This window comes from Magnolia sinica, chromosome 1 (assembly GCF_029962835.1).
Source record: "Magnolia sinica isolate HGM2019 chromosome 1, MsV1, whole genome shotgun sequence".
Taxonomy (NCBI): domain Eukaryota; kingdom Viridiplantae; phylum Streptophyta; class Magnoliopsida; order Magnoliales; family Magnoliaceae; genus Magnolia; species Magnolia sinica.
Window position 1 is genome coordinate 4,602,044 of NC_080573.1, and position 19,161 is coordinate 4,621,204.

Sequence of the window (19,161 nt, forward strand, 5' to 3'; positions counted from 1 at the left end):
ATAGGTCGTTAAGCATTATCATGTTCGTAAAATCGAGTAATAACTTGGGTCTAATATGCAATATTTGACCCTCAAAATAGTACAACTATTTGTATAGACGCAATGTTCTCTCTCACAACATTATAACGGATTTCATCCGTTAGGCACAACTGGATTAAAATATTGGCCTTCTTATCTAACTTGTTCCATTCTTCTTCTTTCATAGATTCTGATCACTTTTCAAAGAGTGCATCTTCTAATCCTTGCTTAACTAGGATGACATTCATCTTTACTTTCTATAGTTAAAAGTTAATTTTACCGGAACATTTTTCTTTTTAAAGAAGTAGGCTCTTGCCACAATTTCATTAATCACAAAATTTACAGCCCTTCGGGTGGATCCCAACAAAAAGAGACGGGCCACACCTATCATGTATCTTCTAACTAAACTAATTACACCTGTTTTTTGGACAAACGGGCGGCCCCAAACAAAAGAGCGGGAGGGCGCCTATCAAAATGAGCTACCCAAATGGGTAAGGAAGGAACCAACAATCAACCTAAAGGTGGGAAGAAAAAGTCCTAAGGCAGCCCAAACCGATTCTCTCCAGGAAGATCATCCCCCTCACTTCGGGAGGGAGGTCGATCATGTGGTTGTAGAAATAGAAGGATTGGCTTTTGCTCCCTTTACAGGCCAAGCTGCCCGCTGGGTCATTTCCTTCCCTCTTAATGAGCTTGAAGGAGAACGTTCCTCTTCTCACTAGGTTCAGGATCCCAGATACCAATGGTCTCCAACTCCAAGCAATGCTCGACTTCCCCAACACGAGATCCACCATCACTTTAGAATCCGATTCAACCTCAACCTTACTCAGCCCCTTCTCTAGGCACATAGTAATGCCATCATGAATCACACGGAGCTTTGCTCGATTGTTTGAGCTGGCGCTATATCCAATCGAGAAGGCGAAGATAAGGTTACCATTTTCATTTCTACATGCCCCTTCCCTCTCGATGGGCCCAGATTCCCTCTAGCCGAGCCATCCACATTTACTTTAACCTAACCTGTAGCCGGCCTGGCCCATATGATAATTTCAGTCAGGTTTGTATGGCAGGACGATCGCGCGTTACTTAGCCCATCCCTGGGAAGAGTGGGAGAAGGCCATCTGAGCGGCGAAGTGTCAGACAGGATATTGGCACTGGCCTGAACACACGCTAAGACAACCTCGGCATTCATGGGTCTGTCTTCAAACCTAGTTGCATTCCTAGATTTCCAGGTTTCCCACAGAATCAGCATGGAGGAGATTGCGGATTGAAGGAGCCACGCTAGGGGCAGAGGCTCTACGCCATTGCAAAAGCTTGCCTTCGATTGACTGATGCTGCATACAGGGGATGCCAAAGAGGGAGCTGAAGATGCGATCTGCTTCCCAATGTTCTTTCTAATACCACTTTTCGGGGCTTGGGGAAACACAAAGCAGAATCAAGCAAAGTAATCACAATCACACAAACAAACTAATGAGTAGAGAATCTGAATTTTATTTGACAAAAATCACAACACAAAATGAGGATCGAGTAATGCACTATGAAAGCAAAATTACAACCCTCAAATCTCCTTTGAAACCCGAGCTATGCTCTTGAACCCTTTAGAACACCTTAGAAAGCCTCAATCCTCTCTAATCCCTTGCCTTAATCTCGATTACACGCGATATATATACTACCCAATCGAAATATGATACAAATCCCGCACTTACGCAACGTTGCACGTGCACTCAATGGGACTTTCGATGGCATCGACAAACATTAAGGGCCTATTTGATTTTCTAATTACAGAGGTAATTCAAGGTAACTGGGTAATAATTATTTACCTCTCGATGGCATCGACAAACATTAAGGGCCTGTTTGATTTTCTAATTATAGAGGTAATTCAAGGTAAATGGGTAATAATTATTTACCTCTATGTTTCCGGTTTGGATTTCCAAGGTGATTTGATCGCCACCTTTCATTTATAGCACTCCTCACGTCACCAAAGGAGAAAAAAGTTAAATTGTGGGGCCTACATTGATGTTTGTGTATTATCCACACCGTCCATCCCTTTAGCCAACTCATTTTAGGGCATGAGCCAAAAAAAGAGGTAGATCCAAAGATCAAGTGGACCACACTACTGGAAACAATGGGAATTGAACTCCTACCATTGAAAGCTTCTTGAAGACCCTAGAAGTTTTAGATCAAACTGATATTTTTGTTTCCACTTTATCCGTGACTGTGTGACCTTATTAACGGGTTGGATGACAAATAAACATCACTGTAGGCCCTAGGGAGAAAATAACTTTCAACCATTGACGTTTTAATGATCACTGTTTCCTAAGGTGTGGTCCACTTGAGCTTTTTATTTTCCTCATTTTTGGGCTCATGCCTTAAAATGTATTTTTTAAAAGGATGGATGGTGTGGATAACTCATATATATCATGGTGGGGCCCACATATTTAAATCAGTAATAACAACATTTGTATGGACCGATTTTCGAAACGTAATTCCTGGCGACTTTCAAACAGGTGTAGTAAGTAATAATCAGGTAATTCCATGTATTTACCAGGGAAATTAAAAAATCAAACAGCCCCTAAAGCTCCATCAATGACATCGAAGATCCTTCAATGCCATCGAGTAGCAACTTTCAAATTGTCTAGCAATCAAAAAAGATTTTTCTAAATTTTTTTTCTAAATTTTCTCGATTGAATCGAGCGGACTATCGATGGCATCGACATCATCCATATATTCTCGATGAAATTGAGAAGTCTATCGATGGCATTGACAGACTATATTATAGTCAATTTTAAAACATTAGACAATAGTCTCACCATTGAATTGTCTGCATTACATGGCCTTGTTGGGGCCCACTTAACCAAGTCACATGAATCTTGCTCATAAAAAGAATCTTTCTCGTCTCTACCATGTCAAAAGTTGTATCTAATTTAACTTAGATAATCCTCTCCTTTATTGGTCAATTTAGACAAAAGTACTAGATATTTTATGGTCGTCTACCAAAATGGGGCAAGAGTCATTTGGCCACACTGAAAACACATACGCAACATCTTGGGTCTTGTGGAAACACATAGAGTAGAATCAAACAGTGTAATTGCAATTGCACAAACAAACCCAATGAGAAGACAATCTCAATTTACATAGAATGACCATTACAGGAAAAAATCACGGCACAAGGTGATAAGTAATGCACTATAAAAGAAAAATTATAAGAGATAGTAAATCTTACTGATTGGAACAACCCTCTAATCTCCTTTGAAACCCTAGCTATGCATGCACTTGAACCATTTAAAACACCTTATAATGCACCAATTCTCTCTAATCCCTTACCATAATCATGATTACACCTGGTATATATACTACCAAATTAAAATAGGAAACAAATCTTGCACTTATGTAACTTTGTGTGTACATTGAACGGGACCTTTGATGACATTGATAGACATTGAAGCCCGTGATATCAAAAATCCTTCAATGCCATTGAATAGAAACTTCCAAGCAGTCAATCAAATAAGATTTTATTTATTATTTATTATTTATTTTTTAAATTTTCTCGATTGGATCGAACAAACTGTTGCTATCATCAACATCATCCACGTATCCATCCTGGATGGGGCTGAGTGGACAGACCCTCTTACGGTCAGATTTAAGACATTATACAACAGTCACACCATTGGACCGTCTGCAGCACATGGCCTTGAAGGGGCCCACTTAACCAAGTCACGTGAATCTCGGTCTTAACAAGATTCTTTCTCGGCTCTACCACGTCAAAAAGCAAAAACATCATGTATCTAACTTGGAAAATGCTCCCCTTTATTGGTCAAGTCATGCAAAAGTTAAAGTAGTGGATATTTTATGGCGGCAAGAGTCATTGGCCGACACTGAAAACACGTAGGCAGCGTCTTAGGGTCTACAAGCCCCGCATGCACATGAAACAAACCCCATGGCCGCTACATGCAAACCTAGTACGTGTTTGGTCCCATAAGTGTGAGGAACCCGCAACAAAGTCAGGCCACTCTATTCATTGTGTGGGCCGCATGTAACATAGATGTGGACTGTTGATAACATTTTGTGGACTGCCTGCTATTTTCATTCATTTGTGAACACCTGATGAATCTACAAGTTTAATTTTTGGGGCAGTTCATTTACATGGTAGGGCTGGCTTGAGTCTTTGAACAGCCTTATTTTTGGGCTCTCAGCCTATGAAGCTGATTGATGGAGTGGATTCACACTGAAATTATGGTGGACCCAAAAAGCTTGGGGTTTCATGAACTCGTCTCCCGTTAAAGTGTACCAGTTTGATGAATCACTTTGATTTCACACATGTATGCCATATTGGCTTGTGTGGCTTACGCTGAAAGAAGTTGAAGGTAATATGGGCTCCACCTACTTGAGCGTGGAGCCCACCATGACGTATGTATCATATATCGATGCCCTCCATCTGATTTATCGGCTCATTTTAGGGAACGAGCCCAAAAATAATGCAGATTCAAATCTCAGGTAGACCACACCACATGCAACAAGGGTGAGTGAACGTTCACAATTAAATACTTCTTAAGGGCCACAAAAGCTTTGGATCAAGCCGATATTTTTGTGACATCCACCATTAAAAACTTCACGGAGGCAACGAAAGGTTTGGATCAAGCTAATATTTTTGTTTTCCCTTCATCCATGTCTACACGACCTTATCTACGGGTTGGAGGGCAAATGAACATTAAGGTACCCTGCGAAGTTTTCAATGGTAGGCTCTTAATCACCACTCTTTCCTGTGGTGTGGTCCATCTGCGATTAGGATATGCTTAATTTATTACCACTTTCTTTAATATGAAAGGGTAAAATAGATGAACGGCATGGATATAAAAACTACGTCATGCTTGGCCCTAAGGTCACAGATCCACCAGGTCAGTGGTTCCATTCCACCGAATCCGCGTTTGGAAAAGGTGTGGATTGCCGACGCCTTTAAAAGTCAAGGTCTTCGGCGACCTTTGCTTTTCTTAATTGTGGGCTTTTATTTTTATTTTAAACGGGTATCTTTTTTAGCTTTTGGGATAATTTGTCCGACAATACGGGCCCTATGGTTCTTTATACTGCGTGTTTTAGCTATCTTTTTATTTTGAAGGTCGAACAACCTGCAAATGCTTGCTTACCTCGCGCCAGGTACCTTCCCGAATTACTCTCTCTGCTGGAGGAAATTAGTAGACGTGCACGAAATCCATGCAGCCTATTGGGTAAAGCACTCCTTGTTTCCCTTGATCCCAATAATACGACAGATTCAACACTTCTGAAGGCTACTCAGATTTTTAAAAAAAAAAAAACACTTAAAACTGTTAAAGTCTATTGGGTAAAGCACCCCTTGTTTTATGTATTTGATAAATTTATTTCCACTCTCTCTCTCTCTCTCTTTGTTTGTTTATCAAAGAAGATTAAGATTTTTTTTATTAGTTAAGTTTTTTTATTTATTTGTCACTTTTTTTTTAAAGGAAATATGTTAGGAGCCGTGGAAGCAAATCCAAATTTGATTTAAATAAACGAAAGATAATTACAACAAAGCATGCAAAAAAAATATGAAGAGTTGAAGACGGCAACTAAATGTAATGATATTTATTACAAATACTTATACACAACAAGGGTATTCTTTACAACACTCACAAACTATCACTCTTGAATGACAACTCTCACACACAAGGACAAACTCTTTTAAAGTCTTAATACTTGGACACCTTGTTTTCACTCTTGAACTCACTCTTTGTTGTTTATGTTGTTTACATAATGAGAAACTTTCTATATTTATAGAGGACTATGGAAGATTCTAGAATCAGTAGAGTTCTAGAAACTTTCAAATATCATATAAGGTTCTATTATATTTCGGAACATTCTAAGAGAATCCGGAAGGTTTTAGCATTGTCCGGAACATTCCGGAAGAGTCAATAAAACTCTATTAAACTCTAAAAGTTTCCGGAAGATTCTAAAAAATTCTAAAATTTTTGAGAAATGTCTGGAATATTCCAGAAGACTCCGGAATATTCAAGAGAGGTGATGATAACATTTAACACTCCCCCTCAGCACCAACTCTCACAATTCTGCCTTGGTCATCATGCCAAGTTGTTTTCTGAATTTGGTGAACTTAACATTACCAAGTCCTTTTGTGAGTATGTCTGCAACTTGATCGTCAGTCTTCACATGACTCATCTCTATTTCTCTTTGAAGTATCTTCTCTCTTACAAAGTGATAGTGTACCTCTACATGCTTGGTCTTGGCATGAAACACTGGATTTTCAGCCAAGCAGATTACTGATTGATTGTCGTAGCGCAATATCATTGGATAATCATCTGGTTGATGAAGATCCCTCATTAACTGTATAAGTCATGTGCTTTCTTGTGCTGCCATTGCCATTGCTCTGTATTCAGCCTCCGTGGTTGATAAAGATACTGTAGGTTGTCTCTTGCTATACCAAGAGATTGCTCTTGAGCCAAGGTTGAATACGTATCTAGTAGTTGATCGTCGTGTGTCATGATCACCACCATAGTCAGCATCGTAGTACCCAACTATCTTGCATGCTCCACCTTTCTTGTGTAATAAACCAAGGTCTATCGTACCCTTCACATACCTCAGTATTTGACATACTGCTTCAAGATGTGGCTTCTTTGGTGTTTGCATGAACCGGCTAACCACACCAATTGCGTAAGCTATATCTGGTCGCGATAATGTAAGGTAGATTAGACTATCAACTATTTGTCGGTACATAGTTGCATCTTCCAAGTCTTTTCCTCCTTCCGAACATAGCCGGCGTTAGCCTCCATAGGTGTGGCAATTGGCTTGCATTTGAGCATCCCATATTTCTTTAATAGGTCTTTGGCATACTTCTGCTGACAGAGGAATATGCCTTCGTTGCTTCGATCAATCTCCAGTCCAAGAAAATGCTTCAGTTCTCCAAGTTCTTTCATTTGGAATCGCGCGGACAAGTTCTCTCTTGTCCTTTCAATCTCACCGTCATCATCTCCAGTGATGATCAAGTCATCTATGTACACTAGCACTATTGCTAGTTTACCTTCCTAAAATTTTACAAAGAGATTGGAGTCCACAGGTGCCATCGAGAACCCGCTTTGTACTAAGAATTCCTCTATCTTGCCGTACCATGCCTTCAGTGCTTGTTTAAGCCCATACAAGGCCTTCTTTAGTTTACAGACATAATCCTGATGCCTTTTACTCTGGAAACCACTTGGCTGCTCCATGTAGATATCTCGATCAATTTCTCCATGTAGAAAGGCATTCTTCACATCTATCTGCCATAGCTTCCAAGATTTGCTCGCTGCAAGTGCTAGTAGTACTCGCATCATTGTAATTTTTGCTACAAGGCTAAAAGTCTCATCATAGTCCAACCCATATTTTTGTGAGAATGCTTTAGCCACTAGTCGAGCTTTGTACCTTTCTCTTGATCCATCGGGGCGAGTCTTGAATTTGTACACCCATGTAAATGATACTGGCTTCACATCCTTCGGTTTTGGAACTAGTTCCTAAGTCTGATTTTGGTTCAATGCCTTAATCTCTTCTTCCATCGTCTTCTGCCATTTTATGTCTCGAGATGCTTCTTCAAATGTCGTTGGCTCTTTCACGGTCTCTTCTTCGGCTAAGGCAGCATCCACGTATCTCGAGTTAGGCTTTCTCTGTCTAGTCGTCCTCCTAATTGGTGGGTTGTCTACCGCAACATCCTGTTGACTTGGGCGAAGCTCTTCTGGATTACTTTAATGTACTCTAGTTTGCCATGGACTCATTGATTTATCTGGTGTTTTAGACAGATTAGGCACTTGCTCACCATCTCGTCCTGTAGGCGTCAACTCCTTAGTTGAAATAAGAGATTCTTCTCCTTCCCTTGTCTCATCTTCTCATGCAGTTCATCTTCTAAGTCTTGAGAGTTTGACAGCTCGTCCTTTAGTGGCAACCACCATGATGAAGCTTCATCAAAGACAACATTCCTCGATGTGTAGCACCCTGAATCAATGATCCAATCATCACTGTAGTTGATAGCTCATTGATTGGAAACTACGACAAAGGCTATTTCACTAATCTTTGTCACTATTAAGAAAACAGCTACTTCGTCAGTGACTGTGTTAGATTACTTGAGTGGTTCATCAAAATCTATCTCATTCTCTGAACAATCTCCTTTGATGGATTCAGACACTGCTATGGATGCCTAAAAGTCCCAGTCATCTTCACTATCTTCTTGGTGATTTCTGGAAGTCACCAAGTTACTTTTGGCTGATTTTTTCTTGAGCTAACAATTTTTTGCACAGTAACCTTTCTTGCCGCAATTGAAACACTTTATATCATACCTTCGAGATACGGATGATTGTCGTTCATTTTTGTATTGTTGTCGGATTGAACTCCCCCTGTCCAAGGACTTCTTCCTTGCGCTTCTCTCTTCTTGGACTTTTCAAAGTTTTGTTGACTTTGTTCGCCCTTTTTGTTTTGCTGTCAATGTCTGCCTTTTTTATTATTGCAGTAGAGTGCTTCATTTTCCTTGTTTATCGATGCTCTAGCCATTTGTTTGCATAAACTTTCTTGATTGGCCAACAAATTCTCCAACTCTATGAGACTAGGTTGAGTAGGCCAACCTCGTATTGTCGTGATAAAAGCATTATACTCGGGGTTCAACCCATGTATAATGATCCTCCTCATTCTTTGCTCATGAATATTTGTTTTAGGATCTAATTCTGAAATTTAGCGTACACATTGTAGATCCGAGATACAATAGGTGGTTGCCGCCATTTAGAGGCATTGGAAATAAATTAAGGAGATGTGATCATCAAGTGGACTGCACATGTACATTGAATGCGGATCGGTTGGTCAGTTTTCTTCATCCCTCACATCACCTAATGATCAATTAGCATGATTGTTAGACCCACATTATTGTTGAATTAATGTACTTGAAGAGAGATACATGTATGTGTTCCAATACATGTACATGTACTTAATGAGATACATGTATTAATTTGTTCCAATACAATTACCTTTTGGAATACATGTATTTGTTGCAATACATGCATGCATTCATGCTTAGAATTTTGTGAAAAGGTTCATGTCTCTTTGTTGAAGAGTCACATGTCCCTTAGTTTTTTTTATACATCTATTAAATAGCTTTTATTTTTTAAATGTATCCAAAAGCCTATAAATATGTGTATGGATTTCATTTTCAAGTATGAAGAAAGCAATACAACAAAAATTAGTATTCTCCTATTCCCTTCTAAGTTATTTTTTCTAAGTAAAAAGGCTACAATATCCTATAATTATGAGTGGCTTCGATGTTGCACACGTGTGCCAAGTTGCCACCTGCGAAAATGCCAGTGCACTTCGCAGTCCTCATTTTCTGATTGTTTTTGTAATTCTAAACATATAGAGAAAGATCAAATAGAATATTTTAAATGATTTCTACTATCATTATTTGATTTTGAAGGCTGATATTATATAATGGAGTATAACATTTATTAAGTGAACATTTTTTTTTTTGGAAAAAGGTCGAAGCCATGGAAATTCATTAATCAGTTGAATTTATAGACATTCAGGAGGGCCCCACAAAAAGGAAAGGTAGCCACACCTATCGTATACCTCAATAATGAAGAGAAAACAGGACTGAAGGGGAACACAGCAAAAAAACAGCAAGGAGAAGAGGGGAATTGCACAAGAGAAAAACAGAAAAAAAAATAAAAAAAATCAGCGTCTCTATCAGTGGCATCTAAGGGCTCCAATTCCTGCATTATCTAACACTAACGCCCCTTTGACTGGCTTCGGAAGCTTAGCGCGATGGAAGAAAAATCTGTCTGGACACCCTTCACTGGCAATTCTAGCTAGAGCATCAGCCATTGCATTCCCCTCTCTGAAGGTATGGTTGATCACCAGGTTAAGGTCCTGGGATTTATCTCTAATCTTCCCCAAAGTATACCAGATATTCCATAGATTAGAGGAGCCAGTCTCCCTCAGATCATCAGCAATGACTTTAGAGTCAGTTTCGAGGATAATATTCGAAAGGCCTAGGTTGGAGCAGATATTGAGGCCATCCAGCATGGCCCTAGCTTCGGCCTTAGTGTTTGAAGAGATCTCATAATAAGTGTGAAAGACAAAGACGAGTTGGCCAAGGTGGTCTCGGCAAACACCACCTCCACCACTCTCACCTAGGTTGCCTCTCGAGGACCCGTTGGTGTTTAGTTTCAGCCAAAGATCAGGGCTTTGTCCATCTAATTATGGAGGGCATAAAGACAGGGGAGTTGGGGTGGGAAGGGAGCCTTAATAGTTGAATGGTAAGGTGCTCAGCCATGAAATTGCTATCCATAGCTTGAATGAGGGTCCCAATCTCACGCAGCCAATGAGAAACTTTGTAGATGATGGTAGAGGCAGACATTTTTCGACCCTCGAAGCGGGCTACATTACGATCAATCCACAACTCCCAAATTATGAAAAAGGGGAGGAAACTGGTTAGCATCTTGATTCTGGACCTCTCGCTAGCCAAAGTAGACCACTGCTCTATCCGCTGGAGAATGGGGGCGTTGAGGAGGACTGGAACGTCAAAGAGGGCACTGAAATGGGCCCACACCAGAGAAGCAATGCTGCCTAGGCTGAGAAGATGGTCCAGTGTCTCCTCAGCATGGTGATGGTGCAGTGTCGACGGCCTGGATTGATGTCCCCTGTTCTGATGTAGACGGGCAGGTCCCAGTGAGTCCTAAAAGGGCGAGGCAGCGTCGATCGAGGGGAAGCAGCATTCACAACGAGAAATGAAAGGGATCCCATATTTCTAGATCGCAGCGTCAATAGGGACAGTTGCGTGAGCAGTTTTCCAGTAGAAAATTGCAAGATTAGCAAGGAGAAAACGGTTCCATAGCCATCTAGACCATGTAGTCTTTGGGAATTGCTGCCTAATGACGTTCCAGGAGGATTTCAGGGTGAAGGATCCCTTCGAGATTAAATCCCAAATGAATCTATCTTCTCTGTTGGAAAGGCCAACTTCAGTAGCTGAGATGGTATGCATGGCTGAGGGAGAAATGATATCCTGAATATCAGTAAGATTCCATCTACCGCCTAAGGGGTTAAAGTCACTAACCTCGGTCCCTTGCAAATGGGGAGGAATGGCACTTACAATGACACCTGCCAAAATTCCTTTGCCCAACCAATTCTGATTCCAGAAGTTGATATTTCCTTCACCAATCAGCCACCGTGAGTGTTGGAAGGCAAAAGGCAACGCATGAAGAAACTCCTTCCAGCTAGGGGATGTGACTGAGCCAAACCTCCCTTGATTTGAAATAAGTTTTGAAAAATATTTGGTTGTCATGAAATGAGCCCATAGAGACTTTTCTTTGAGCAGATTCCATCCCATTTTGATTCTGAAGACCTACATGACATCTTCAAAGCTTCTAATTCTTAAGCCTCCTTCTTGGAGAGGCGAGCATATTTTGGCCCATTTGACCCAATGCCTTTTATTTCCCTTCTCAGAGCTTCCCTAAAAGAAATTTGCAAACACCTTTTCCAAGGATTTGCAGACAAGCTTTGGAATGTTGATGGCAGATAGCAAATGGATGGGAATGCTGGATAGTACATGCTTAATGAGGACCTGTTTCGCAGCTGGATTGAGGAGATTAGTCTTCCAGCCATCAATCTTGCTTGTAATCGTGTGCACGATCGGCTGCAGAAGCGGGCTAGAAATTCTGCCTTTAGTGAGTGGAATCCCCAAATACACCATGGGAAGGAAGGTTTGGCAGAAGCCTGTGAGAGTGCTGAGTCTCTGAGCTTTGTTCCTGGACGTTTTCGTGGGTAGGAGGAATGAAGTTTTGGAAGCATTCACCCGTTGACCTGAGGCATTCTCGTATTGGAGAATTAAATGGAGGAGGATCAGCACATTAGAGAGCCTGCCATTCAAGAAAAGAATCGCATCATCGGCATAAAAAAGATGGAAAATAGAGAGGCAGTTTTTGGGGAGCTTGAAAGGCTGGCATCGGCCCGAAGAGAAGAGATTGGAAATGGCCCGGCTGAATATATCAATTGCTAGAATGAATATGGCTAGGGATAACAGATCTCCCTGGCGAAGACCTCTACCAGCTCGAAAGAAACCATAGCTCCTATCATTGATGAGAACAGAGAACCAAACATCTCTCCAACATCTTTGAAGTTGGGCTGTCCACTGGGGACTGAACCCAAATCTATCCAAAACTTGCATTATGAAATGCCATTCCAGGCGATCATACGCCTTTTCCATGTCGAGTTTTATAATCATGTTACCTCCAAAAGCTTTCCTATCAATCTCGTGAACCATTTCCCGTGCTATTGATATGTTGTCCATAATGGATCTGTCCTTAACAAAGGCACGAGATCAAAACAGGGAGGATGAGAGCGATCCTAGCTGCCGTAATCTTGGAAAAAATCTTAATAAATAGTTGCAAAGACTGATAGGCCTGAAATCTGTAATGTATTTGAGGTTTCTTTTTTTTTTTTTTTTTGGGAATGAGACAAATCTGTGTGCATTGAAACACCCTAGGAATGTGGTCACCAAGAAGAAAATCTTTTGCTACGTCAAAGAGATCCGGGCCAATCACATCTTAACAAGAAGTGTAAAAAGCACCTTCAAACCCATCCGACCCAGGAGCACTGTCCATCGAAATGGAGGTGGCTACTTCCTTAACTTCTTCCAGTGTGAGGGGCCTCATGAGGCTCAAGTTCATTTGGGGGGTCACCAGCTTCGAGATGCAATTTAGAATGTCGCTGTTAGAATCGCTTCATCCTGAAGAGAACAAGTGTTGGAAGTATCGAACAACTTCTTCACCAATATCGTCATTTGTTTCAAGCATCTCCCTAGAAGGTTTCTTCATATTTTAATTGTCAGACGTCTCCGCTTATCCAAGACTGAATTGTGGAAAAAACGGGTGATCCTGTCTCCCTCTGATAGCCAAGCAATCCGGGATTTTTTTCTTCCAATAGATCTCCTCCTGAAGATAAACACGTTTCAGGTTATCCTGGGCTTGCTGTAAAGAGGAGGAATCCTCATTCATCATGGAGTTGAGAAAGCATAGCTCAGCTCTAGTAAATTCATTCTCATCCTCTTACACATTTCTGAAAACGTTGCCAAACACTTCATGGTTCCATTTTCTTAATGTATTCTTCAAAATCTTCATTTTGATGGAGAACTTAAATATAGGAGAGGCTGTGATCTCAGATTCTCAGCTTCTGGCAACCACATTCTTGAAATCATCACGAGTCGTCCACATTCGTTGAAAGCGAAAAGGGCGAGGGAAATTAGTAACTACTCCTTAGAAAGTGAGAAGAAGTGGCGAGAGATCAGAATGGGTCCTCGGTAAATGGTGGACCTGAAAACCCAGGAGGAAAGACTTCCAATCAAAATCGATAAACATGCAGTCCAACCTAGCCCATCTGCGACTTCTGCCAGCTCTATTGTTGCTCCAAGTAAATGGTGGGCCCGAAAAACCTGTGTCAATTAGGCCTGAATCATTGATTGCATCCTGGAATTCGCGCATAACTCCCGTCATCTATGGTGTGCCACCAATATGATCATTCGGACTGATCGTGGTTTTAAAGTCACCACTGACTAGCCATGGGTTTGATGTCAATTCTGAAAATATCTCTCAGCTCATCCCAGAGCTACTTCCTGCTCTCTCTGTTACAACTAGCATAAACTGCAGTGACAGTGATGGATTGGGGAAAGTGATCTGAGAGGGCAGTGAATGTTATGGTTTGAGGGCTTACCCGGATGATTTGAAATTGGGTACTTGGTCCGAGGTCAAGATCCAAATCTTATTATCCCCCATATTCTGAGCGATTTGGGAGGAGAAACCCAGTCTGGAGGCCACTAAAGCACGCTGAGATTCTCTGATCATCGGTTCCTGTAACAGAAGAATTGCCACTTTGTGTTTCTTAACCAGCCTTTTCAGAAAACGGGTAGTAGGAGCATTACCTACCCCACGCACATTCCATGAAAGGATGCTACACATCAGAAACACAGCCTCTATTCTTAGCCCAACGCACCTTTCAGTCTTGAACTCTTCCTGTAGATGATGCTTAGCTTGGACAAGTTTTTCTTTTTCTTTTTGTTCTCCCTCCTAATTCTCACCTCTTGATTAGAATCAATGCTGGAGTCAGAAATGGGTGCCTTGAATATCCACCCATAATTTTAGCCCCTTAAAAGATTTAGGAGCTGATTGATTTCCTGGCTCATATACTTCATTGCACGTTGGTTCATTTCTAACTTCTTCTTGGACAAATGTTGTATCCTTCTGGGCCTGCAGTTCCTCACTGACTGTCCTGATTGGAGGGGGGGATCAGACCCTGCAGACCCTCACTAGCTATCCTGGCTAGGGGAGCATATAGGGTGGAGTTATTTCGATCAACAGTTTGAGTTAGAGTGGGGCAAGGAGGGTTAAAAAATAGTCTTTCTAGGCTGTCCTTGAATAGATCTTTAACACCAGAAAGCCACCTGTCCCATGCTTCTAGAGTTTCATGGGGAGGTTGAATCCATGGGGTGGAGTGTTGTGGCTGACTAGGTTGGGACAAGATGGGCCGGCTGGCAGGGGAGGAGTGCAGATTCTCATTTGAAGGTCTGTTATTAAAAAATCGGCCTTCCTAAATTGGGCTAGCGGTTAGATAACATTGCTGTCAATTGTCTGATTACTCATCCTGGGGATTTCTAGACGAGGAAGGACATCCAAAATCTGGTGGTTGAGGGTTGGGGAGGGATGTGGTTGGGGATGTCACCGTCGTTGGTGGCTTGGAGGGTTGGCATAAATCTGTCTCTCATTTGTAGCTTATATAAACTTTGAGGCCTTTTGTTGAACAGGTTGAGATGTATCCCTTAGTCGATGATCGTCGGGCCTGGCCCAAATCTGTCTCTCATCAGTAGCTTGTATAGTCTCCGAGGCCTTCTGTCGAATGGGTTGAGCTGTATCCGTTAGTCAATGATCTTCAAGATCTACTGCCTCCATCAGCCCTGGCTGGTCATCAGTATTGCCTTGGATTTACTGGGATTCATCATCAGGTGACCTGTGGTGTGATGGCCCAAAGGCTCGGGCTACCCATTCTCTTGTTCCTTCATTGGTTGGGTGAGCAGTACACTGGGTTTGAGAATGCAAAAACTCCCGATTCGAATGACAATAACAATAAAAAAAGACAGAATCTGGTATGATCTTCCTTATATAAGGAGTTTGGAGACCGTGAAAGGTTGATCATTCCGGTGTGGTATAATTTTAGCTCGGGCAAACCAGCGATTTGTTTCGTCTAGAGAACCCCTGTCCAGCTCAATGACGGTCCCCATCTGTTAAGTAACCTGCTCGATAGTATGTTCACTCCAGGCGTGTAAGGGAATACCCCCAATCAGAATCTAGATTCCCCTGCCCGGTATCAGCATCGTTGGGCCCCATATTATGGTATTTTTGAAATTCATTTTCTAGTGGAGGAGGCGGTACTTGGAGAAAGCTAAAACTCCTTCTCTTGATTTGAAGCTGATAGCATAGCCATATTCAAAAATCTTTTGGATATGAGGGTGGGAAGATTTGAATGGGGAAGATTTCAGAATGTCTGTCAAGCTGTTAGAAGCATCTATCGGACTGTGAACCTCTCTCACGATGGCATTGGCCATGTCTGCCCTACCCTTGTCAGATATCCATTTGGGAACAATAATGGAGGAATAGGTAGTTGGAAGATTGGGAGGGTGTAGAACGTCCGCATAGGACATGTGGTTGTGGTCATTGGATGTGGCTTGGACAAGGACCCTACCTGCGGTGTTGGATGAAAGAGATGGATTGTCAGGCGGAGGGTCATAAGCAGTCTTAGGCCTAGGATTTTGGATGCTAATGGGGGGGGGGGGTTGGGGTTTGGGGGCCGCTCTCTACGATGCATCGTTAACAACCATTCGGCGCCTACCAATGAAGCGGTCGTTGAGCATTTCCTTCGCCTTCTGAGCATCCTCCTTGTTTCGAAATCTAACAAAAGCATATCCCTTCTTTCTTCCAGACCGAACGAAGGTCGGGATGTAAATGTCATTGATATCCCCAAACTGACTGAACCTTTTGTTGAGATCGTCCTCCTTGATGTCAAAAGCAAGATTGCCCACGAAGAGGCTCCATTCGCTTCCTTTAGATCGCCTAGGAGGAATCGTTCGCCATTCGTTTCATTTTGATAGCGTACCTGTACCTGAATCTCCTCTCGTGGCGTGATTCATGACCTACATTCGAATCCCCCTCCCCTCTGGGGAGAGACAAAGAATCAAGCACTGCAGAGCAGGTGACGAGTGCTGCAGAGAGAGAGAGAGAGAGAGAGAGAGAGAGAGAGAGAGAGAGAGAGAGAGAGAGTTATTAGGTGAAAATATAAGTTGGAATTAATCAAATGATTCTCCAATCGGTGCTTAGGCTATTCATCTAGTAGTTCCCATCATGGGTGGGCCATGAAACATTCCCAAGAATGGTGATCTTGACCGTCAATGCAAAGAATGGCGAGAAACAACAGTTCACATTTCAATACCTGTAAGGTTCTTTGACGGATAGGATTTTTTACCTGTATCAAATTCACCGTGGGGATAGTCGACCAACCCACTCTTAACTATAGGAAAGCTAGTGATCAAACCGTCTCTGTTAGCCAATCCTTTTGTCATTTGAACTTTCCAGCATGTTTGGTCCCACTGGGACCACTCGAAGAGGCAATAGGACCATCACAGCCACCTTTCTTCTGTGAGATCCTGTAGATGGGCCACGAAGACTGCCCGTATTCCACTATAAATATCAGCGGCCAATATTTCTTGTTCAGGGTGCATTTCAGATTATGGCCCCACTAGCCTTTCGAGAGGGGAAACAGATTGGTTGCTCCCCCCGCCATCGGCCAATGGCTGGTGGTTGGTGCTCTATGGGCCCCACCATGATGTATGTGTTTCATCCATGCCGTCCATTTATTTTTTTAGATCATTTTATGGTATGAGACTAAAAGTTAGGTATATCCCAATCTCAAGTGGACCACATTACAGGAAACATGGTTAAATGAACGTAGATCATTAAAAACTTTTTGGGGGCCATAAAACTTTTGGATTTAGCTGATATTTCTTTTTTCTCGAGAATGCGAAAATGAGGTCCCAAGCTTCCCTCTGCAAACTCCTCTGCCTTTTGAGATCCCCAGGTTTCCCCTAACTGATCCATCCATGTTCAATTTTACTAAACCCTGCCTGGTTTTATCCGCTTAACAGCAGTGAACTCTTCTTTTAGAAGGGTAGGGAGCGTTACCCCCAACTCCCTAAGGGACAGTCATCGAAGGACTTTTAGGCAAGGCCAACCCCTTGCTAAGCCATGCATGCCATCCACCACTTGGTACTCGCACTAGGTGCCCTAGGCAGCACCTGTTTGCCATCAAATTTGATGGCATTTCTGGTCTTCCAGATTTCCCACAGGATTATACATGGGCCAGCCCACTCAATACAACATTGCTAATCTTCGGAAGAGGAGAGAGCCACCACCGGCTCAGCCTCTCGTGGAGTTGCTTGTTCGCTGCGAGGGATACCCTGAAAATTGCACGGAAGTGACTCCAACCCTTCACCACTAGGCTCTCGTTGATGAATAAACGATTCAACAACTCCGTGGTTGGTTGCTGATCCAAACCTTTGCCACAACAAATGCACTTCAATGATAGGTGGACTCCTCTCACCCTGTTACCCCCCACCGTAACATTTACTTTCCATCCAAATCTGTTCATAAGGTCACACGGACCCGAATGAAGAGAAAAAACAAATATAATATTGATCCAAAATCTCTGTAACCCCAAAAGGGTTTTAATAGCAGGGGTTCAATCCCCTATTACTTTTTTACAATGTGGTCCAATTGATTTTTAGATCTGTCTTATTTTCAAGATGAAGCCTTATGATGAGCTCACCAAGTAAACAGACGATTTAAATATAATTTGGATATAATTCACACCTCATGATGGGACCTATAGAATTTGGTGACTACAACACACCAACCGCATTAGTGGTGTGTGGTCACCAGCCAACCCGCTTCCGGGGGCAAGGGAAGTCGGTGGAATACGGATTGGCTACTCCCCCTGCCATCGGCCAATGGCGGGTGGTCAGTGCTCTGTGGGACCCATCATGATGTATGTGTTTCATCCATGCCATCAATATATTTTTCTAGATCATTTTATGGTATGAGATAAAAAATGAGTTATATCCCAGTCTCAAGTGGACCACATTATGGGAAACAGTGTTGAATGAATGCCGACCATTAAAAACTTTTTGGGGGCCATAAAAGTTTTGGATTAAGCTGATCTTTGTTTGTTCCCTTCATCTGGGTCTGTATGACCTAACCAACAGATTTGATGTCAAATAAACATTACAGTGGACCTTAAGAGGATTTTAATGGTGGACATCCAATCACTATTATTTTCCTATGGTGTGGTCCACTTGAGATTTATATCCCTCTCATTTTTGGGATCAAGCCCTAAAATTATCTTAAAAAATGGATGAACGAAATGGATGAAACACATACGTCATGGTTGGGCCCACAGAGCACAGACCACTAGCCGCTGGGCTGGTGGCAGGGGGAGTAGCCAATCTGTTTCCAAGCCGGTGGGTATATACAACACAGATTGGCTAGTGTACGACACACCACTGACCTTGCTGGTGTGGGTACGTTTCATGCACGAGCGCTGAGAGCTCCGCGTTGTAGTAACAGTTCAAAGGAGATTAAATTACATGGTCCCCACAGTAATGTATTTATTATATCCATATGGTTCATATGCTTGGTGAGAAAATTTTAGAGTATGATCCAAAAAATGAGTCATATCCAAAGCACAAGTGAACCACATCACAAATCACAATGGCAATAATGATTCTCATCATTAAAACATTATTAGGGCTATCATAACATTTATTTTCCATCCAATCCGTTCATAAGGTCACACAGATATGAATGAAGAGGGAAAATAAATATCATATTACTCCAAAACTTTTGTGATCCCGAGAGGGTTGCAACCGTCCCACGTTGCTTTTTGTAATCGGGTTCACTTGATCGTTGGATTTGTCTTATTTTTCGTTTCAAGCCTTATGACATACAATCTCTAAAAATGGATGAATGGTTTAGATATTACACACATATATGTCATGATGGGAACTCAGAACTTGACAACTCAACA

General features: G+C 42.0%; 1 protein-coding gene across 1 annotated transcript; it reads right to left on the reverse strand.

Annotated features, from left to right (window-relative positions):
* Positions 1 to 15,880: 15,880 nt before the first annotated feature.
* Positions 15,881 to 16,801, reverse strand: LOC131223705 (serine/arginine-rich SC35-like splicing factor SCL28). The gene is made up of 3 exons (XM_058219208.1): positions 16,710 to 16,801; positions 16,180 to 16,239; positions 15,881 to 16,136 (listed from the first exon to the last, which is right to left on the reverse strand). Exons 1-3 carry the CDS (start codon positions 16,799 to 16,801, stop codon positions 15,881 to 15,883), a joined length of 408 nt encoding a protein of 135 aa, XP_058075191.1.
* Between the last annotated feature and the right edge of the window lie 2,360 nt (positions 16,802 to 19,161).

Coding starts and splice junctions, on each gene's coding strand:
- LOC131223705 (XM_058219208.1), bottom strand. CDS start 16,801: ATGCACCCTGAACAAGAAATATTGGCCGCTGATATTTATAGTGGAATA. Junction 16,240..16,709: donor CAGGATCTCACAGAAGAAAG/GTGGCTGTGATG, acceptor GTCTCTCCCCAG/AGGGGAGGGGGATTCGAATG. Junction 16,137..16,179: donor GAGAGGAGATTCAGGTACAG/GTACGCTATCAA, acceptor GATTCCTCCTAG/GCGATCTAAAGGAAGCGAAT.